The sequence below is a fragment of the Lolium rigidum genome, chromosome 6 (assembly GCF_022539505.1).
Source record: "Lolium rigidum isolate FL_2022 chromosome 6, APGP_CSIRO_Lrig_0.1, whole genome shotgun sequence".
NCBI classification, from domain to species: domain Eukaryota; kingdom Viridiplantae; phylum Streptophyta; class Magnoliopsida; order Poales; family Poaceae; genus Lolium; species Lolium rigidum.
The window spans coordinates 39,130,061-39,152,357 of record NC_061513.1 but is presented as its reverse complement, the minus strand read 5'-3'; the positions used below and the strand labels follow the sequence as shown (position 1 = coordinate 39,152,357).

Below are 22,297 nucleotides of genomic sequence, written 5' to 3'. Positions count from 1 at the left end.
TCGTTTTCGATTGACCACGAACTTTTATGTTACGAGGACAAGAAACTACTGATATGGGAGAAAGCAACAATTTACTGAACCACTAGACTGATTTATGGCCTACAAGAAAGAAGACATTGAACAAATCATGCGAGATGGCATGTATGGTGGTAACGCCAGCAGAAACAACCAAACAAACGAACAAATCGGCACTGGAGAGCAGCACGCCCAGGGTTACTGCGGCTACGACTGCGAGACGATCTTGGCGACGGCCAGCGCCGAGATGGGCGACAGGCTCAGCGCGCAGAGGCTCTCCCAGGCCGCGTCCACCGCCGACTTCTCCTCCTCCTGCTCCTGCTTGTCATCTTTCATGGCCGACTCGACCTCCTCCTGCTGCTTGTCATCTTTCAGGGCTGCCTCCTTGCAGAAGGCGGCGTGGGTCGAGCTCACGATGCTCCGGGCGGCCTCGCGCGCCTCCGGCAGCCGGTCGTTGAGCAGCTCCGCCGACACCTGCAGCAGCGCCGACAGCCCGAACTCCTTCATAGTCTCGATCTCCTGCATTTTAAACAAACACCCCGTGAGCACCTTCTCCCCGCACCACAATTCCCAACGAACAACCCATTCCGGTCAAGTAGCTGCCGTCATACCATCCTAGCAACGCAGTGCGCCATGGCGACGGCGGCCTTGGCCCGGACCCGGAGGTTGGCGTGGTGGACGTACGCCTTGAGCTTCCTGAGCAGCGGCAGGGGCGGCATGGACGTGGCCATGGCGCGCATCGCCTTCTCGGCCTCCTCCGCCACGAACCGCTTGTCCTGCGACGCCTTGAGGAGCAGCTGGAGGAGCAGCTTGTCGAAGGCGTCCGCGGAGGCCGAGGAGATGAGGTTGCCGAAGGCGTTGAACACGTCCGTGCAGGCCATCACGGAGGTCTTCAGCACCGCGCTGCGCGGGTTCTTCATCGTCTTCACCACCGCCAGCACCACCTTCTCCCTGCAAGAACGGTTTTTTATCACGAAGGTAGCGAGTCAGGCCAGATCCGGATGGGATTTCGTTGGAACGAGAGTTCAGAGGAACAGAGAGAGGTGAACATACAGGATCGGGGCGAGGAGCGCGGGGTGGTGGATGGCGAGCCGGCGCGCGTCGTTGAGCGCCTCGCAGACCTTCACCCAGTCCTTGGAGTCGATCTCGGCGACCAGGCCGGCGGCCCGCGCCTTGGGGCCGGCCACCGGCTGCAGATCCTCGGAGCGGACGTACTCCACGGCCTGCTCCACCGCCGCCGGCGACGTGGGCTTGGCCTTGGGCGCCGCGTTCTCGTCGTTGCGCTTCTTGCCGCCGCCCTCCGCGGGGGAGGGGGCCACGGCGGCGACGGCGGGCGCCGACAGCTTGGCGGTCTTCTTGGGCCGCTCCGACACGGCGGCCGGCAGCGTGTTGTCGAGCGCGCGGAGGGCCATGGTGGTGGATCGAGAGAGGTTTTTCGCCGCTGCTGGATGGAGAATTGGAGATGGGGAGGGGATTGACGGGAGATTTGGAGGAAGAGGGCGGCGTCGGATTTTTAAATATGGGGAGAGGATCCGGATGGGCGGCTGTAACGGCTATAAGAAAGATTCAAACTCGCGAGTGAACGTTGTGAGATGCTCCGTGACCTGGCTTTGGTAACCTTTCTTCCGTTACCAGAGGAAAGTTAGGGCATCTCCAACCGGGCGACCCATCCCGCGCCCGCGCGTCCGGATGGGTCCAGCCGGACAAAAACCCGGCCCAGCGCGCGGACCCATCCCTAAAACGGATGCCCGCGGCGTCCGGAACGACGCAAACCCGGCCTAAATCTTGGCCAGGTTTGCGTGGCCGCTGACGCGAAAGGCCGGTCGCTCGCGTCCGCCCGTTGTCCACCCCGGCCCGCGTGTCATAGGCATAAATAATATATTTCATTAAATAGAACTCATTACATTTTTTTTAGCTACTACTTCTATCCTATACGTACGGGGCCGGCGGCCTCGCCGGCGACTCCTCGCCGGCTCGCCGTCGTGGCCGTGGATTTCACTCGACGCGGGCGGCTCGTACGCGTGAGGATTCCACTCCGGCTTCCTACGGGCTGGGTGGCGCGTCGGCCGGCGGCGCGGGCGTCGGCGGCGGCGCGGGCGGCTCGCGGGCCTCGGCAGCTTGGACGGAGGGCATCATCCTCCTCCTTTCCGCCCGGCGCAGCTCGGGGCGCGCTCGCGCTCCGCCTCCCGAGGCGGAACCATCCGCTTCCCGCATAGCTCAAGCTCCCGCAGGGCGGCGCGTTCCACGAGCGGTGCGCGCCTCCGGGCGGACGCGGCCGGCTTTCCGGGCCTCGTGGTTGCCCTGCCGCCGGCGCATGCGCTCTTGCCGGCCGCGCTCCGCCGACGCAGCATCCTCCCGGCGCGCCGCTCGGGCGGCGCGCATCCGGATGAGGTCACGGGCTGCTCGCATAGCGAGCGGCTCGTTCTTCCGGCCGAGGAGGTCGCCTAGCGGCGGCGGCCGGCCCACCGGATGCCCTCGTGCTCCTTCGTCACGCGCGTGAGGTCGGCGAGACGCTCCTCGATGGCGGCGTTGATGTTCGCCGGCGCGAGGTCCTCCGCGGCGACGGGCTCCTCCGCGGCGTCCGCCCCTCCTCCACGGCCGCGTACCGGCCCGTCCGGGGTCTCGTGCCGGCCCTCCGCGGCCGCCGCTTCCCCCATCTCCGCGTCACCGGCCTTCTTTGCCGCCGCCTCGGCGGCGACGCGGAGCGCCTCGTCGTCGGCGACCCACCGCGAGTCCGCGCGCTCCTCCTCGTCCGTCCGCGGGAACCTGGCCCGGCGGCGAGGAGAGCTTGGCCCATGTGGACCGAAGGGTGCGCGGCATGGCGCCGGAGAAGGTGGAGGGGAAGAGAACGGTGATGCGGTGCAGGTGAGACCGCCGCCGTCTTTATAGCCGGCGGTCCGGCGGGAAACTTGGGCGCGAGCGCGCGCCAATGGCGTTTCGCGCGCGCGGGAACCTTGGTGCGCGCGGATCTTTCCCGCGCGTTCCACTCCCCGCCATGGCTGTCCCGTCGAGGCCTGCCATGGCGCAGCGCCGCGCAGCGGAGACGAACCACGTGGCGTCTCTTTGGGTCGCCGCGTTGGGCGCCGCGTGCGACCCAAACGGACACGCGGACGCGGGGCGCTGTCCGCGTGTCCGGGCGGGCACGCAAACGGCCCAAAACGGACGGCCCAGCGCGTCCGTTTGGGTCGCCCGGTTGGAGATGCCCTTAGGTCCGCAAATTTTGCATCGTACAGAAACAAACACGGAAGAAAATGTTGGGCCGTGAGATCTGCAATTTATTGACACGACAGTGGAGTGATGTTATAGCGTCGTCTGAAAAAGAATTGAATGATGTGCATTAACTGCAAGAAAAATTAGCGGCAGATAGTTCTAGAAAACTGATCACGAGATAACCGGGAGAAACTCCGTAGAATGCTAGTTCAGGATACTGCGAGGACAGTACTTGGCTACTTGCTGCAGCTGAAGTTGCGCCATCACCCAAAAGAGTATAAATATTTTGGCAAGTGGGAAACCTTCAGCTTGTTCGTTAGACCATCAGCAAACCCTTCAAAGAGCTTCTAGTTCATAAACATAAAAGATCATTTGACATTGCTAACATCAAACCTGACTCAGCATAGTTCAGCTATAGAAATTTTACATCGTCTCTAAGACAACCTTAGCTGTCCAGTTCGTTCATACTAGCTCCTAAACTGCCAAGCACGAAGAAAACAAAATGTATCTAAATTCATGTCGGCGTCATTGTCCTCATAACTGTACAAAGGGAGAGTCGCCAGGCGTGTAAACATGGCCAAAGTCAAGCGGTGCTCCATCGCATCGCATTGTTGCCCTGAGCTTCCCGCCAGACGCTGAACGCAGCCGATTGATCCAATTGCCGGTAGCCTTCGTCCATGAACCTACCATTCTTGAACAAGCCACGTGCGGCGAACCCCATGAGCTCAGAAGCATCCGCGTGACGGCTGAACCAGTGTGGAATGCCAAGGTCGGAAGGCATGGCTGCACTTGGGACTGGAGACACTCTCTGTTCCTCAAGGTGCGGTTCAGGCTCTGCTTGCTTTGGTGGAGAGATGCTTTGTTCCGCAAGCAGCAGCTCATGCTGGACTTGCTTTGGCAGCTCCTGGACCGAGGAATGTTCTGCTGATGGCAGCATGCTACCTACGCCAAATGTATCCCAATCAACCTGCTGCCACACCCTGCATCCCTCATTTACCGTATTGTCTGTGTGACGGTTTTGGAGCTCAGCCCTATGCTCTGCTGCCAATCTGTCAACTTTGACCTTCAGTAGCTGCAGCTGCTGCCCGATCCTCTCTGATGCTTTATCATACAAGATGCCTCTAGAGATATGCTGGGTGTCATCACTGTTGTCGGCGATCAGGTCGTTAAAATTGATTGGGTCACCAACAACCACAATCACCTAGAGAGTCAAATAAATAACTTTAGAGATCAACTAAACTCAATGAGGAGAAATACTAGTTGCATCAGTTCATGTAGATACCGTTTTGCCTGTTCTAGGGATACGTTTTCCAACAGGCATTATGTCCTGCATCCCAGTATGGACAAACGGGACAACAACCGGTAGGCTGTCAGCGTCCATTACCAATCTGGTGAGAAAAAAATAAAGAATTAGATAGTTGCACCTATGGCAAAAAAACATCAACTCTTAACACCGAAAGGGATGCAGATTTTGTTACGTGTTAAGTACTGTATTGTATTTTTTTAATAGTACATTACGAGGAACTGATCTTCTAACCTTCCAACACCTCTCTTGGCAGGAGATATGGTTTTCCCTCCATCCCTTGAACGACTTCCTTCCGGGAATATATGAACCCATCCACCATTGTTAAGTTTCGAGAGTGCCATATCCATCCCCTGAACAGACAGAAAAGGGACTGGTGAATGAAGAGACAACTCAATATTGCATCAATTCCACAGATTCATCCAGGTAATAAACTGCATTACCCCTATAGAATGGATGAACCCCCTAATGCCTCAAGACTACTTCACACAGGTAAAAAGCAGGAAAGATGACGCAATGCACTGCACAAAGACCTAAGCACTTCCCAGCACCAATGCGGACAAATACCTAGCATTTCCTTCTGAAAAGCTCGATCATGTGAGGAACTAGATATTACAGGTGCTAGCTAGACACTTTGGTCCAAATATAATTGACATTAGTATTCCCCAAACACATAGTATGTTAGGTATGTAAGTTAATGGCCTTTATACAGCTAATTGATGGTACGAAAAGAAGTTGAGTTAAGCAAAGCCTAGTGAGTAGCACTATGGTAGCATTTCCATCAGGCCATTAATAAGCAAACTAAAGATCATTTTTGTTGCAACATGTATATCATGATTCCAAGAATAAGCTCATCGCAGAAAAATCATTGAATAAACTGATCTATCAGCACTAAAATTTGAATGGAAGATCTACAAAATACATACTTGATAGCATTAACTTGAGAGAATCTGTCAGCTAATCAAAGGTATCTCAAGTTTGATACCTTTTGGTAGATGCCTTCACCACGAGAAACAGGCAACACCTTAACCGACCTGAAGAATGTTGATAAAACTGGATTTGTGAAGCAACGATCAGTAGCACATAATGTCCATCTCAGCTTTTGCGCTTCCAGCATGATAGATGGTGGCAGAAGAGAAGCAATTACAAAGGGGTCATCCATAGCAGCGACGTGATTGCTGACCTGACATTACGAACAAGACAGAACAGTGTAACTAAAGAATGCACAGCAGAGAAAAGATCCAACAATATGCCATGCGATATAAATTATACTACGCCATACCGTTAATAGAGGTTTCCCTTTAGGTCTCTCCTGTAATGCCTGCTGAAGTTTCTCCGCACCATAAATCTGCAAATGTCCATGATTTAGACAACTGAAGATAATATTACACCCTCGAAGAGTTGTGGACATGTGATCCCTCTTCAGCTGCAATACCTGGACAGTGTTGAGGCCATGCATGAAAATATGGCAAGCATTGCCAATGAGAGGAACTGCCAGTGCTTGTAGGGAACGCATAATGACAGAGTCTTCAAGCCCATCAATCTCTTTGCCCACTGTGATCAGCAAGAGATGCGAGTTAGAAAATAGTATAGATAATCTAGTAGAATATCCCATTTTCCCTTCTTCATTATAGGGACACAATTATAATTTCATCAGGTTCGATCGTAGTTTTGTTATGCCAGAGGAGAATGATCATGGAAATCATGGTGGGGGCAACACTGAGCACTGCACCAGAAGATAGAGATAACACACTTCTTTTCTGTGGATTAGTACAGATACCACACATGCCAACACTAATCACATTAAACGACTATTTAGCAATGAACTGCGACACAGAACTGACCAATAGCATCACTCATGAGTTTATTCCAAAGTTTGATTAAATCACAGTGAACACCTCAACATGGTGCATTTTGCCGAATCAGATAAAAACTCGTAGAATCTCAAATACAGCTAAACACAGAGCACTAACATCACAATGATTCTACCTTTCTTCTTGTAGAATCTCAAAGCACTGGACGAGGGCTTCGCACCAATTAAACGAGTATTTAGCAACGAATGTGATATGGAACTGACCAGCAGCATCAGCTGATACGCATCACTTGTATCAAAGCTTCAATACCTTTCTTCTTGTAGAATCTCATAGCGCTAGACGAGGGCTTCACCGCCGCCGCGGCGCCATCAGGAGACGCGGAGCCCTGGTCCTGCTGCTTCTTGTCCCGCTGCACGAGGGCCCGGACGCGGTCGGACCACTGGCGGACGGCCTCGGAGGCGGCGCGGCCCTCGGGCCTGCGCCAGAGCCAGCGGCGGTCCACGGGCGCCACGCGGAACCTGTTGCGGATCTGGAGCCCCACCGCGCGTACCCCCTCCGCCCACGGCACCCCGCCGCCGGCCGCCATTGGAGAAGGGCTAGGTCTGGAGGTCGAGGCTGCCTAGCTAGGTATGGCGCGGCCTGGCTCTGAGCGAGAAGATTGTTTCGATCCGGGCTTGTGTCAATCAATCTAGTAATTCGAGTAAATCAGACGAAACTAATCGTGCTCCTGCTCTTGGGGAGGAAGAAAGGGTGGGGCCCACGCGCAGTGGGACCGGAAAATATCGGGATTTGGGAGTGGGCCCGGGCAGAATGGGGGGTTGGGCCCGGTGGCAGGGAGAGAGTGGAGGGGCTTCATGTGCATCCGATAAGGACGCTACTTCCACGTCGTCCCGGATGGGGACGTGGTCGATGGTGGCTTCTCATCTAGAAACATCTTTTTTTTTTCAATTATATAGTCAGCAAGATTCACGTAAAGAACGGAAAGTATATTCGGAGTCGTGTACTTTACTTTTAGTTTACCCATAAAACAGCAAAGGATCCTCTAAACAGGCGACAAGTATATTTGTTAAATGGAAGCCTGACTTTTTTTATCGAAGAGATAGCCCTAAAAAAAACATACAAATCCACCCGAAGACACCATCCAGCTCCCGATAAATGTGACAATGAGTGAAGAACATACTATTAGGGTTTAAGACTGCTCGTAGGGGAGTAATCTCAAGCCATTTTGGTGACATGATATGCCAATAAATAAATAAAAAAGAGTGATGTGGTAATTAGCTATGTTATCGTAACATCTCACACCCAAGGCAAAATGAGTCTACAACATAATAAATGACACAATGCATGACACCACATATAAGTTACTATCCAATATGAAGACAGTAAGCTAGACTAGTAACATGGCATATGTTACTAGTCTAAGTTACTTCCCACTATGACCAGCCTAAGGCCTAAAACACAAAATAATGCCACATCAGCTAAAACCGGGTCATCACTCAGTTACCATATGGTGAAACCTGAGCACACATCCGGTCTAGCAGATTCTCGACAAACACCTCATGCACTCACTTCAGAAGTCGTCACTGCGCTCAACCGCTGGTCTATCTTCGGGGCAGAAAATCTGTATACGTTGTCGGGCCTACCGACGCCGCCATGGCGCTAGACAGCACCCCCACACTGTGTGAGTTCTGTGATACCACGACCGACACATAGGCCACGCCGAGCCACACCACTGAGACTCGTCATTGTCGACGTGGTAGAATCACACCACTCTACAATTCAATAGCTACTCTAAAAACAATGCTCTCAAGAGGGACAGCGACACTGCTAGTGTAGCTATAGTTCAATTCGGGATGTCCAGATCTAGGTTTTCTCCATGGAGAAGGATGAGTGAATGGAAACAGGCTGCACCGGCAATGCCTTCAACATGGCAGTGCCTTCACAGTTGTGTCGCCCTAACTTGTCGCCGGGACTAGATGTGGGATCCAGAGACCAGCCACATAGAGTGGTCGACCACCTACGTCAGAAGAGGAGGCCACCAAGCATCCCATATCCCATCGACGAGACATACGCCACCACCACCTCGCTCTGGAGCAGACCCCAGCCCGAGACGACGATGATCACCATCAGCATGGAGAACGCTGCCGGAAGGGATGGGTGCCAAGGGCCCGCCGACTACCTCCAAGCATGCCCGTGCTGCCTAGGGCGCCAAGTGTGATGCGCGCGAGGTTCCACCACCACCAACATCGCTCGACCACTGTGTATTGCCGCCATGGTGATCCACGTCTAGGCACGGCGTGCGCTAGCCCGTAGGTCTTTGCCACTTTCATAACACCTCCCTCGCACACGCGCCGCAGAACGGGAGCCCCGCCGCAACCCAGGCTTTGCCCGGAAGTGCGCACCGGCAGCGGCCAAACTTTGGCGGCTGGGGTTTGCCACTCGTGCCACCCATGGGGGACGCCGCCACAACGACAAGTATATACAACAATGTAATGAACAGAAAGTATATTTGGAGTATTTGGTATCATCCAGTTGTTTAGGGTATTTTGATTTAACTTCATGATTTGATTCCTTAGAAAAAAAAAGAATATGGTTTTTTTAGGTAGAATAGAATATATAATACACATATACTTCATGCAGTCATCCAAATGCACCATATACTTCCACAACCAACACATAGGCATCCACGAGCGATTTCTCTACAACATGCATAGAACTTCAGAGTACATATCCAAAGAATTGACTGATCCAATGTCGATAGCTGAACAATAATGTCAGATACAAAAACAAGGCGCTAAAATACGCGGACACCCATCTCTTCAGGTTACTGACGCCAAATTTCCAATGAAATGGAACATATCATCACATCACAGTAACAATTGCTGACTTTGTTCACCCAAATTGGATGAGCCAAAATTTTGGACCATAGTCTACTGTACAATATAGTACAATTTAAGCATGTTTCCGAAGCGATATTGTCCAAATCAAATCAGAATCAGAAGTCACCGTTACTTTCTCCTCGTCCACAATGTTTGATGTGCTTACCAATCCACCGTAGCTCATGCTGGTGTTATCTGTAGACAAATTTTAGCAGAGACAATCAGATTTCTGTGGGCATACGAAAAAACAGGTTGCGAGTTAGATGCTTGTACCTAAATTCCACCGGAGCCCTGTAGTGGTGGTGCTACTTGATGGTGCGCCCATGGGGATCAATCCACAATGAGGACCCTCGATCGATGGATCAACATGGATCTCGTGACTGTGTGTCTTTGGGAGCAGAAAGATCGAGGAGTCGTCTGACAGGAGGATGATCTTGATGCTTGAGAAGCGATATAATACATTGATGTTGCCCATCTCATGGTCGAACCTTCCTCCAAGTGCGCCAAGAACAAGAATGCACAGCTGCAGTCAGACAAAACATCTGTAAAGCTGGTGTTACATAAACTTATCTGGAGTAAACAATGATAATAGATGATTTGATTAATTGATGTTCAGTACATTAGAATTGTCGGGGTCAGGTGGATTTGTGGTGATGAACGATATGCATTTGTGCAGGTCTGTAGTGTCCTGATCATGTGATTCATCGATTATTTTGGCACCCTGCAATTGGTCAAAGAAAGGTGTTACTACATCATTTTGTTGCAAGTCAGCAAAAGGACTTCCAGTGTCAAGGCCTCAATGGCTAATTTAACAAAGAAAAATTCATAGTACAGAATATAAATATCCAGAACAAAGGGACAGGCATAGCGTTGAACTTTGTATCACCTCTCTCAAAAGAGTAAGGAAAAAAGCAAGAGGCGGGTCAAATCAAATATGCACATACAATAAGTTTACAGTGGTGCCACAGTGCCACTCCAAAACATGTCCATGTACAAACTTAAGGTGCGCCACTGGGGGTATGACTGACCATGCCAAATACAATTAAACAAGGAATAGTTTCCCTTTCTGGTTTTCTTGGACGATTTGAAAATAATTACAGGCCTAATTATTGTAATTATTTCAGCACTTTGATTTTGCTGTCATTCAAAAGAGTCATCTAGCTAGCATACATGAAGTTCTGAACTTCTGATATCCAATTATAGCTAACAGCATTCAATGCTCCAAAAGAGAACAAACATATTCATGTGGACCAAGATGGCCTCAAGCAAGTAGACATGAAGTTCTGATATCCAATTATGGCTAACAAATGCAATGGACCAAAAGAGAAGAAACATATTCACATGGACCAGGATGGCCAACATAATGACATCTTTCTGCTTGTTTATTTTTGCGATGCATGATATGTTTCTCAATAACATGGTTGTATGCATTATGATTGTTGGTTCAGTTATCCAGCCTCAGCGTCCCATTCTCAGCAGGGTAATGCTAAAAGGAGTTTAAAAGCAGTTACCAGATTGGAATAGTATTCCTTCACTTCTGGCCTTATAGAGTCCATATCTCCCTTGATAGCATCGGGCTTGTACCTGCAGGAAGGTAAGGACAAGTCAATGAAATCATCACATACAGACACCCAACAAATAAAACTGTGTTAAACCTATTTCCCCACTACCAATAAACAAGTTCAAAACTTTCTTACCAACTATGTTGGCATGAAAACAAATAAATATGTTCCTTTGATGGATACAAGTTTTTTTTAAATGATCATAAATAATGCATAATGTTTCTGCTGATAACTATGCATAGTAGTTCAGTGCCATTATATATGCATTAATCTGCCAATCCCTTCAGTGGCACCTCAGGTAAACTTAAGAACCCCTTTCTTTCAGAAACAACTGCCCACCATTACATAAACACAAGGGTAAGCCAAGCACAGTTGAACCGTATACGGAGTAATATTTTCCAATTTTTATGAATTGAAAATGTGCATTAGTTAAAAATGGCAGGGGCTACATCCATCCAATGCAAATACTAGTGAAGATTTGTTACACCCTCGGTTCCTAAATACAACTCCCAAAATGGCTTATATGAATAGCCTGATAGTGAAGTACTGAACCTTTCTTGGCTCAAAATACTCTGATTTTTTTTCTTGAACACATGCACGCAAAGCATTTGGGGTGGCTTGGAGTTTTTCACTAAGCAGTTATCATACCAATTACAATGCACTGCAAAAACAAACAGGGAGACGCGCCATGCCAAAAGAAAGCACAGCGAGAAGCAGCACTACAGGAAAGGAACCGGGGCTCAACCAAGGGCATGCCAACATTTACTCTTCCACAAAAGAGCAAGGCGTAGAGGTAAAATAAGATTGAGTGCCATCCCCGATGCATTCCAACAAGCACGTGACGTGCACTAGTAATGTTTAGAGAGTCAGAGTCAAACAGAAACAGAGGGGCCAAGCGTAAGCAGAGGACTAGAGGAGCATGGAAGTAATTAAAGGAGAAGCAGGTGGGAGGGAGAGTTTGAAGCACCTCTCGCGGATCTCGTCGGGGTCCTCGCCCGGGAGCAGGTCCGGCATGCCGTCGAACACCCGGTTGGCGCCCCCGTCCGCGCACACCCGCAGCTGCGCTGCTCGGGGAACGAGGCGACATCAGTTTTGCGCGGGACGGAGAGACAGGAGCGAAGAATAATGCCAGGGAAAGGGGGGGAGGGGGAGGGAGAGGAAGCATTCGTTACCGCGGGTCCAGACGAGCGGCGCGAAGCGGGGGAGGCGCTGGTTGAGGACGACGACGGCGTAGGAGACGGCGTGGGCGGGGTCGGCGGGCGCGGGCGGAGGGGAGGGGAGGAGGAAGGAGGAGGAGTGGGCCATCGTCGGGAGCGGCATGGCGGGCGGTCGCCGGAGAGGTGGCGTGGCGGGGACGGCGGGGTCGGTGGGGAGCTGAAGAGAGGAGAAGACAAAGACAAAGAAGAGGAGATGCGAGAAGGACGTGTACTTGTGTTGTTGGGCACAAAGTTTCCAGCGAGGCTTTGGGGAGAGGAGGTCGTTGAGACGAAGGGTGGTAGAGTAGACGTGGCCTGCGCGTGCGCCGTAGATCCGGAGAATCGGGAATAGCGTGAAAGTGAAAGGGTTGACAACCAACCTCTCGTTGGATGGTAGCACGGCAAAGTTCAACTGTTTGACAATTTAATGTTTCATAAAGATAAAATATTCTTGGCGCTGCCAATGAGGCGTACAGTTAGGATACATACCGGCTACTCCATGAAGATGTGGATTTCAAGATGCATGAGCCGCTTTGGCGCTCCATTGCGTCGCTCAAGTGTAAAATCTTCTGCTGGCTGGCGCTAAAGTACCGCCTCTGGATTTTGGACAGGTGACAGCGGCACGGTTTGTAAGAGCATACGTCTGCTTGCTTCACACGTCTGCAAGAGGAGGACTTGGTAGATCACGCGTCTGCTTGCTTCACACGTTCTGCTTGCCATGGATGCTTTGGAAACAAAGAAACCCGATAGTTTTCAACGACGCTGCTCAGCAATTCAATGTGCAACAGCTAGTGGCAAGAATTAAGGAGGAGTTCGCCCTGTGGAAGTTGGCCAAAGTGGGAGAAAGAGCAACGAGAGAGTAGGTTAGCGTGTGTGTGCGCGGAGTTGTCGGCTTCGATGTTCAAATTTTAGTGTCGGTTTTTGTAAAAGCTTTTGCTCTCCTTCTATAAAAATTTGGTCCGTCATTGGCGTACCCTCGAAAAAAATGCGGAATATTCTTCAATGGGATGCGACGTTCCCGTCAACAACGGAGTGTATGTGGTGACTTTGTCAAGCTTAAGATCTATCGGATAAAGTTCATGAACCAGTCTCTCGGAGGTGCTCATAGGGATAGGGTGTGCATATGTACGTTCATAGGGGTGAGTGTGTGTACGTATTTGTGAGCGTCTGCGTCTGTATTGTGTTTCGCAAAAATAAAGGGTTCTAGGCCAATTTGGTCGGACCCTGTGTGTGTTCGCAATATTCTCTGTCGCGTCAACTCCCTGTGGTCATGTTTAATTGACGCACCGTTAGTACATACATAGTTTCTTCATCTGACTAGACCTTGTCAATTTAGTCCGATCAGAGGGAGTAGGAATGTAAAAATTGGCAGTTTTGTTGCCACCCGTTTTTCGTGTTCTTGTACCATGAACTTTAAAGCACCCTATTGCATGTCTTGGGGAAAGTTCAAATGGAACGTTTTCGTTGGGATAGTGATGGCTTCCAAGTGCAGGAGATCAATTGTAGTACTTTTCAATAAGAAAGGATGTCGAACCCACGAGAAGTTAAAGGTATTGGTTAGCAGAATCGACAAGAAAACAATAATAAGAAAGTAGCAGTTTTGATGTTTTGGGTGTATAGTTTGCAATAAAAATAAAGTGCAGAAAGTAAATAACAAAAAAGTAAAATCTCTCAATGAGAGAAAAGCCCAATAGTGTATGCAGCAAGAGGAGAAGCTCAAGTGTATGCGCTTATATGAGACTAAAGTTCCCGAGGAAGGCATGGATTTACTAGCATCTAAGTTCTACACAACATGGTAAATATTTTGTCAAGTTTTATTCAGTTAGGGGTGGAGCCTAAATTAGGTGCAGCCATAGATATGTGCAAACACACCCTTATGATGGGTCCTAGAGCCATTTTCATATGCAAGTATAGGAATCATTAAGACATAATGTCTCACCATAGCAATAAGATCATTGGTCCCCGACATAAACCCCTGTAATGCAACTCATAGTATTGGAAAACGGTTTATGTCAGTCCGTTCCTTCTAACATTAATGCATAACATTAAAGTGCAGCCTTATGAGCCTATATAGGTGAAGTAATATGCAGTCGATGTTCGCATAAAATCATCATAGAACAACATAAAACATAGAAAATTTAACCAAATACTCATTGCACATCATATAGAATCATAGCCAGATCATCCTATGCCCTTAGGAACGTGGGGAACTACTTACAAGTGTCAAACATGATATGGATCAGAGGCATATATAATGATTACAACACAATCTGAATATATAATCTCTCCACCAAGTAACGACAAAGTACCAATCACAAACATGCAATAGCACTAAAAATAATACTCAGGGATCAATTCAACACAAACTATGAGGGGAGTGATGTCGATCTCGTAGAGAGAGATGGTGATGATGATGATGGTGCTGGTGAAGATGTTGATGGAGATGGAGATGTCTCCTCTCAAGCCAAGGAGGAGTGGTGATGTCGATGACGTCAATTTCTCCTTCACCGGAGGCACCGGTGCAGCAGGATCTGCCCTCTCCCGGAGTAGGAGAGAACTTTCGCCTCCGCCGCGGCCTCAATAAATCTCGGGAAAATATGGCTTAGGTTTTCAAGTGAAATGGAGGTTCTGGTATAAAGGGGGGCCCGAGACGATTCCCCGAGGTGCGAACGGACCAGGGTGGCGTGCCCTACATGTTTGGGCGCGCCACCTGGTGCCGTCTGGCCCTCGTGGCTCCTCTCGTGTGCTTCTTTCGCTCACGGGGTCCTTCTCCAAGTGAAAAAAATGATCAGGTATTTTTGCCTCGATTTTTAGCGATCCAGAAAGCTTTGAAACAAATAAAATAAGAAAAAAGAGGTTTTCTGCCTCCCAAGAATTAAATACCAATGAAAGGGAGTTTGTAGGAAAGTCCCAGAAATCAGCTAAAAATGCATAAATAATGGTGTATGATGGCATATAACAATAAAAACTAAACATATATGTAGCAATAATGATGATGTAAGAGCATCTCTAACAGTAACCGAAAAATTCGGAACCGAAAAACCTGTATTCAGTCTCCTGAAAACATGGCTTAGGATGATTTTGCAGCTGGCGCAGAACAGAACCCGTAAAACACGAACTGAAAAAACGCAATTGAAATGTCGCAGGAGAATTCGTCGATGATCATATAAATATGGTAGTTTGATGCTCCGATTGAGCATCAAAATTTATAAAATATAAACTACAAACCTAAATTAGATACTAGACCCAACAGCGTGAGATGATTCCGAGCAAAATGAGGCCCGAATGACCTCTGCGTGCAACGGTGCCGGTGGTGGCGGAGCTTGAGTGTCGAGGCGGAGGACGGTGAAGAGATCCTACTCGGAGTCAAGCTCGACTATCTCGAGCTTGACGCGGCGGACGCGCTCCTCCCGGCGCGCCGCCTCGTACTCCCGCACTTGGCGAACAGTGTCGGCCTCCTACCTGATCGAAGAGTAAGTGGTAACATTCCTTCATGTTCTTGGACATAAGTAGAGATTTATAGATATTCACAACATATAGAGGAGGTCGATGGAGACAATATCTCGTTACTTCAGGCAAGTCATGTAAGCTATTAGAGATCTCAGATGAGAGATGATCAAACCGCCATCTATTCGCACTCCCCCTAAGATCAAAGATATCTAACCATGGTTTTCATATTTGAAGGTGAGCAACTCTGTCTTGCGGTAGCTGTATTGCACCAAGGCCTAACAAATTATTCATGTTCATGTTAGGATTGTGGTCGTGTGATTGATGGTACTCATGGCACTGCTAGGGTGTCAAGAAGCCAGGCTCATGCCTATAGGGGAGAAAACACTATACCAACCAAAATGTGTATGCTCATGTTGATTTTAATATGAACTTCACATCTGTTTTAGTTGGATGGAAAGGATTGGCTCATGATGCAACAATTCTTGCTGAAAGCTTAAACAGACCAAATAGCCTCAAAATCCTCGAGGGTAAGTTCTACCTAGTTGATGTCGGATATGCTTGACGTCCTAGAATTCTCCCACCCTTGAGATCAACAAGGTCCATCTCAATGAGTTATGTGCAAAATTATTTCCTAAAAATTCCAAGGACTTCTCAAGGGGGGTTGTTCTAGTTATTGTATGAGCATATGAGAAGAGGTCTCTACACATGCTCTCCTCCTCCTCAGTCACCCGCCTCGCCTCATCATGATGCGCACGTGCATGCCAGGGGTTGCAAGAATGAGCCTCGAGTTGAGACTTTTTTTTGTCAGGCATGACTGGAATTTGAACAGTCGCCGCATGTTCAGTTCAACTTCAAACTCCTCGTGTCGCCTCCAGTCGTTGCATGTTCACCTCTCACTTGTATGTGCCTATAAAATAGAGGTCCATCCTCTCTAGAGAGGCACACTTCAACACAAACGGTACGGTTCTAGAGCTTCCCGCCGATCAAGCTCTTCCCTATCCCGTCTTGCAGCGTGCACCATGAGTCGGGAAAGGATGCTTCCGAAACCCCACTTATTTTGATCATGTATGGGAGAGCGGGGATAAGATTTTTGGGGAGCGTGCATGAATGCTGACTTCATCACGAACGGGGACGGGTTCTTTCCCGACGTTAGCAACCTCTACGACGACATGGGTGAAAGAATATGATTTTTCTCATAATTGATGATTGATACATTCGGTTTTACAAAGAATATATAGGGGCCAATGAGGCTAACCCTAACTTGAGACACAAGCAAAACTAAACCGACTTATAATCTAACATCCCCCCGCAGTATCAACGTGGGGTTCAAGAACGTTGACACTGAAACGAATATCAACAAAAGGTGTAGTCGGTAGTCCTTTGGTGAAGATGTCCGCGAACTGAGCGGAGGAGGGGACATGTAGAACTCGAACTTGTCCCAGAGCCACCTTTTCCCGTATAAAGTGGATGTCAATCTCTATATGCTTGGTGCTGATGCTGCACATGATTGCCTGCCATGTAAACTGCGGAAATATTGTCACAATAAACAATGGTCGCCTGATGAATGGGCCTGTGAAGCTCCGATAACAACTGACGCAGCCATACCGTCTCAGCGACATCATGGGCTATGATACATCTCCGACGTATCGATAATTTCTTATGTTCCATGCCACATTATTGATGATATCTACATGTTTTATGCATACTTTATGTCATATTTATGCATTTTCCGGCACTAACCTATTAACGAGATGCCGAAGAGCCGATTGCTTGTTTTCTGCTATTTTTGGTTTCAGAAATCCTAGTAAGGAAATATTCTCGGAATTGGACGAAATCAACGCCCAGGGTCCTATTTTTGCACGAAGCTTCCAGAAGTCCGAGGAGTAAACGAAGTGGGGCCACGAGGCGACGACACGCCAGGGCGGCGCGGCCCAGGTGTTGGCCGCGCAGCCTTGTTGTGTGGGTCCCTCGTGACCCTCCCGACTCTGCCCTTCCGCCTACTTAAAGCCTCCGTCGCGAAAACCCCAGTACCGAGAGCCACGATACGGAAAACCTTCCAGAGACGCCGCCGCCGCCAATCCCATCTCGGGGGATTCAGGAGATCGCCTCCGGCACCCTGCCGGAGAGGGGAATCATCTCCCGGAGGACTCTTCACCGCCATGGTCGCCTCCGGAGTGATGAGTGAGTAGTTCACCCCTGGACTATGGGTCCATAGCAGTAGCTAGATAGTCGTCTTCTCCTTATGTGCTTCATTGTCGGATCTTGTGAGCTGCCTAACATGATCAAGATCATCTATCTGTAGTGCTATATGTTGTGTTTGTTGGGATCCGATGGATAGAGAATACTATATTATGTTGATTATCAATCTATTACCTATGTGTTGTTTATGATCTTGCATGCTCTCCGTTATTAGTAGAGGCTCGGCCAAGTTTTTACTCTTAACTCCAAGAGGGAGTATTTATGCTCGATAGTGGGTTCATGCCTCCATTAAATCTGGACAAGTGACGAGAAAGTTCTAAGGTTGTGGATGTGCTTGTTGCCACTAGGGATAAAACATTGATGCTATGTCCGAGGATGTAGTTATTGATTACATTACGCACCATACTTAATGCAATTGTCTGTTGTTTGCAACTTAATACTGGAAGGGGTTCGGATGATAACATGAAGGTGGAATTTTTAGGCATAGATGCATGCTGGATAGCGGTCTATGTACTTTGTCATAATGCCCAATTAAATCTCACTATACTCATTATATCATGTATGTTCATGGTCATGCCCTCTCTATTTGTCAATTTCCCAACTGTAATTTGTTCACCCAACATGCTATTTATCTTATGGGAGAGACACCTCTAGTGAACTGTGGACCCCGGTCCATTCTTTTACATCAAATACAATCTCATCGCAATACTTGTTCTACTGTTTTCTCGCAAACAATCATCATCCACACTATACATCTAATCCTTTGTTACAGCAAGCCGGTGAGATTGACAACCTCATCTGTTTCGTTGGGGCAAAGTACTTTGGTTGTGTTGTGCGGGTTCCACGTTGGTGCCGGAATCCCCGGTGTTGCGCCGCACTACATCCCGCCGCCATCAACCTTCGACGTGCTTCTTGGCTCCTCCTGGTTCGATAAACCTTGGTTTCTTTCTGAGGGAAAACTTGCTACTGTACGCATCACACCTTCCTCTTGGGGTTCCCAACGGACGTGTCGACTGCACGCATCAAGCTCTTTTTCTGGCGCCGTTGCCGGGCCGGGAGATCAAGACACGCTGCAAGGGGAGTCTCTACTTCCAATCTCTTTACTTTGTTTTTGTCTTGCTTTATTTTATTTACTACTTTGTTTGCTGCACTTATATAAAAACACAAAAAAATTAGTTGCTAGCTTTACTTTATTTACTGTCTTGCACTCTATATCAAAAACACAAAAAAAATTAGTTACTTGCATTTATTTTATCTAGTTTGCTTTATTTACTACTGCTAAAAGTGAGTAATCCGGAAGTTGAAGTTCGTTCCTTTAAGCAACAAGGTGGAGAAAGTTTTGAAGATGCCTGGTATAGAATTAGTGATGCTCATCATAGGTGCATTAAGAAACACTCCACTATTATACTACTTAGGAACTTTTATGTTGGTATCTCTAGCTGGAATAGGTATGTTCTTGATACTCTTGCGGGAGGTAATTTCCTAGGCACTCCGGCTTTAGAAGCTAGTTGCATTATTGAGAGTCTAGTTGGAATACCACCTGTTAATGAAGCTAAAATTGAAATTTCTCTTGAAGATGTCATGAAAAAGTTGGAAGCCATAGAAAAAGATCTTCCAAGTATTGAGACTAAATTGGGAATATTACTTAATAGCACTGATAAACTTGATAAATCTCTAGGTGGAATTAATGAGAGAATTGCTGCTTTAGAAACTTGTGCTACTCATGATAATCGAACCCATAGGATTAGTGAACTTGAAGAAGCTATGGGAACCTTGGGTTCAACTTTTTCTTCTCTTAAGTTTAAGGAGAAAGCTTATGTGGGTAAGGAGCAAAAGTTTATGTATGTCTCTAAAGTGCCTAAACCAAAAAAAATATTATTATATGCCTAAAATTGACAAAGCCCTTAGTACCACTACATATGGGGGAGCTTATGATATCGATGCTCCATCTCTCGACAATCCTTGATACACACTTTCTGCGCCTAGCTGAAAGGCGTTAAAGAAAAGCGCTTATGGGAGACAACCCATGTTTTTACTACAGTAATTTTATTTTATATTTGAGTCTTGGAAGTTGTTACTACTGTAGCAACCTCTCCTTATCTTAGTTTTGTGCATTGTTGTGCCAAGTAAAATCGTTGATAGTAAGGTTCATACTAGATTTGGATTACTCGCGAGAAACAGCATTTCTTTGCTTGTCACGAATCCGGGCCTAATTCTCCGTAGGTAACTCAGAAAATTATGCCAATTTACGTGAGTGATCCTCGGATACGTACGCAACTTTCATTCAATTTGAGCATTTTCATCCGAGCAAGTCCGGTGCCTCAATAAAATTCGTCTTTACGAACTGTTCTGTTTTGACAGATTCTGCCTTTTATTTCGCATTGCCTGTTTTGCTATGCTTGATGGATTTTTCTATTCCATTGACTTTCAGTAGCTTTTTGCAATATCCAGAAGTGTTAAGAATGATTATGTCACCTCTGAACATGTAAATTTTAATTGTGCACTAACCCTGTAATGAGTTGTTTTGAGTTTGGTGTGGAGGAAGTTTTCAAGGATCAAGAGAGGGAGATAATACAATATGATCAAGGAGAGTGAAAGCTCTAAGCTTGGGGATGCCCCGGTGGTTCACCCCTGCATATTTTAAGAAGACTCAAGCTTCTAAGCTTGGGGATGCCCAAGGCATCCCCTTCTTCATCGACAACATTATCGAGTTCCTCCCCCGAAACTATATTTTTATTCCATCACATCTTATGTGCTTTGCTTGGAGCGTCGGTTTGTTTTTGTTTTTGTTTTTGTTTGAATAAAATGGATCCTAGCATTCATTGTGTGGGAGAGAGACACGCTCCGCTGTTGCATATGGACAAATATGTCCTTAGGCTTTACTCATAGTATTCATGGCAAAGTTTGAATCTTCTTCGTTAAATTGTTATATGGTTGGAATCGGGAAATGCTACATGTAGTAATTCTAAAATGTCTTGAATAATTTGATACTTGGCAATTGTTGTGCTCATGTTTAAGCTCTTGCATCATATACTTTGCACCTATTAATGAAGAAATACATAGAGCTTGCTAAAATTTGGTTTGCATAATTGGTCTCTCTAAAGTCTAGATAATTTCTAGTATTGAGTTTGAACAACAAGGAAGACGGTGTAGAGTCTTATAATGTTTACAATATGTCTTTTATGTGAGTTTTGCTGCACCGGTTCATCCTTGTGTTTGTATCAAATAACCTTGCTAGCCTAAACCTTGTATCGAGAGGGAATACTTCTCATGCATCCAAAATCCTTGAGCCAACCATTATGCCATTTGTGTCCACCATACCTACTGATGACCCACAAGTATAGGGGGTGTATCGTAGTATCTTCGATAAGTAAGAATGTCGATCCCAACGAGGAGCAGAAGGTGTTGACAAGCAGTTTCGATGAAGGTTTCACTGTAAATGCTCACGGACAAGTATTCGGGGGTTTTGATGTAACGGATAAATAAAGTACAAGTAAGTAAAATGCGAGAGAAATAATTGCAGCGAGTGGCCCAATCCTTTTTAGCACAAAGGACAAGCCGGTTTGTTTACTTATAATGACCAAACGTTCTCGAGGACACACGGGATTTTAGTCTAGTGCTTTCGCTACATACAGGCTGATTAATCTTCATTGTTTTGATAAGTGTTGTGTGGGTGAACCTGTGCTAATGTACCGCCCTTCCTAGGACTAATACATACTTGTGATTATACCCCTTGCAAGCATCCGCAACTACAAGAAAGTAATTAAGATAAATCTAACCACAGACCTTAAACTGCGAGATCCTGCGATCCCTCCTGCATCGATATACCAACGGGGGTTTAGGTTTCGTCACTCCGGCAACCCCGCAATTGGCAAACGAGTACAAGATGCATTCCCCTAGGCCCATAAATGGTGAAGTGTCGTGTAGTCGACGTTCACACGACACCACTAGAAGAATAACACCACAACTTAAATATCATAACATTGAATATTACTCAACCATAGTTCACTACTAACAATTAGACTTCACCCATGTCCTCAAGAACTAAACGAACTACTCACGAGACATCATATGGAACATGATCAGAGGTGATATGATGATGAATAACAATCTGAACATAGACCTTGGTTCAATGGTTTCACTCAATAGCATAAACAACAAGTAGAAATCGATCACCGGAGACTTTCCCCTATCAAACAATCAAGATCAAACCCAAATTGCTACAGCGGTGACGAGGTGCTGCGGAGGAGATGGCGGTGATGATGATGAAGATGATGATGATGGTGATGGAGATGATGTCCAGCTCGATGGCGGTGACGATGGCGTCGATTTCCCCCGTCCGGGAGGGAATTTCCCCGGCGGATTCCTGCCCGCCGGAGAGCTCTTTTCTCTCCGGTGTTCTCCGCCCCGCGAGGCGGCTGTAACCCTTCGTGAGGATTCCTCTGTGGCTTAGGTCTTTGGGACGAAGGGTTTCGCGAAGAAAAGGAGGCGAAAGAGGCCGAGGGGGCCCCACACCACATGGTGGCGCGGCCGAGCCATGGGCCGCGCCACCCTATGGTGTGGGCCCACCCCAGGTCCAACTGGCACCCCCTTCCGGCTTCCTCCGTCATCCGGAAAAATAGGAGTTTTCGTAAAACTTCCTTCCACAATTGATCTTCCGAAATATTGC

The 22,297-nt window shown here is 47.8% G+C and overlaps 3 protein-coding genes across 3 annotated transcripts; all 3 read right to left on the bottom strand.

The window, feature by feature from the left end:
* Positions 1 to 222: 222 nt before the first annotated feature.
* Positions 223 to 1,427, bottom strand: LOC124661818. The gene is made up of 3 exons (XM_047199701.1): positions 1,069 to 1,427; positions 627 to 966; positions 223 to 534 (listed from the first exon to the last, which is right to left on the bottom strand). Exons 1-3 carry the CDS (start codon positions 1,425 to 1,427, stop codon positions 223 to 225), a joined length of 1,011 nt encoding a protein of 336 aa, XP_047055657.1.
* A 2,183-nt stretch (positions 1,428 to 3,610) lies between these two features.
* Positions 3,611 to 6,934, bottom strand: LOC124668053. Its single transcript, XM_047205258.1, has 7 exons — positions 6,652 to 6,934; positions 5,964 to 6,082; positions 5,811 to 5,876; positions 5,514 to 5,711; positions 4,763 to 4,881; positions 4,508 to 4,613; positions 3,611 to 4,426 (listed from the first exon to the last, which is right to left on the bottom strand). Exons 1-7 carry the CDS (start codon positions 6,926 to 6,928, stop codon positions 3,809 to 3,811), a joined length of 1,503 nt encoding a protein of 500 aa, XP_047061214.1. The 5' UTR covers positions 6,929 to 6,934; the 3' UTR covers positions 3,611 to 3,808.
* A 2,122-nt stretch (positions 6,935 to 9,056) lies between these two features.
* LOC124661161 (thiamine pyrophosphokinase 1-like) lies at positions 9,057 to 11,829 on the bottom strand. Its single transcript, XM_047199018.1, has 5 exons — positions 11,751 to 11,829; positions 10,733 to 10,805; positions 9,841 to 9,942; positions 9,495 to 9,744; positions 9,057 to 9,416 (listed from the first exon to the last, which is right to left on the bottom strand). Exons 1-5 carry the CDS (start codon positions 11,795 to 11,797, stop codon positions 9,295 to 9,297), a joined length of 594 nt encoding a protein of 197 aa, XP_047054974.1. The 5' UTR covers positions 11,798 to 11,829; the 3' UTR covers positions 9,057 to 9,294.
* Positions 11,830 to 22,297: the final 10,468 nt, after the last annotated feature.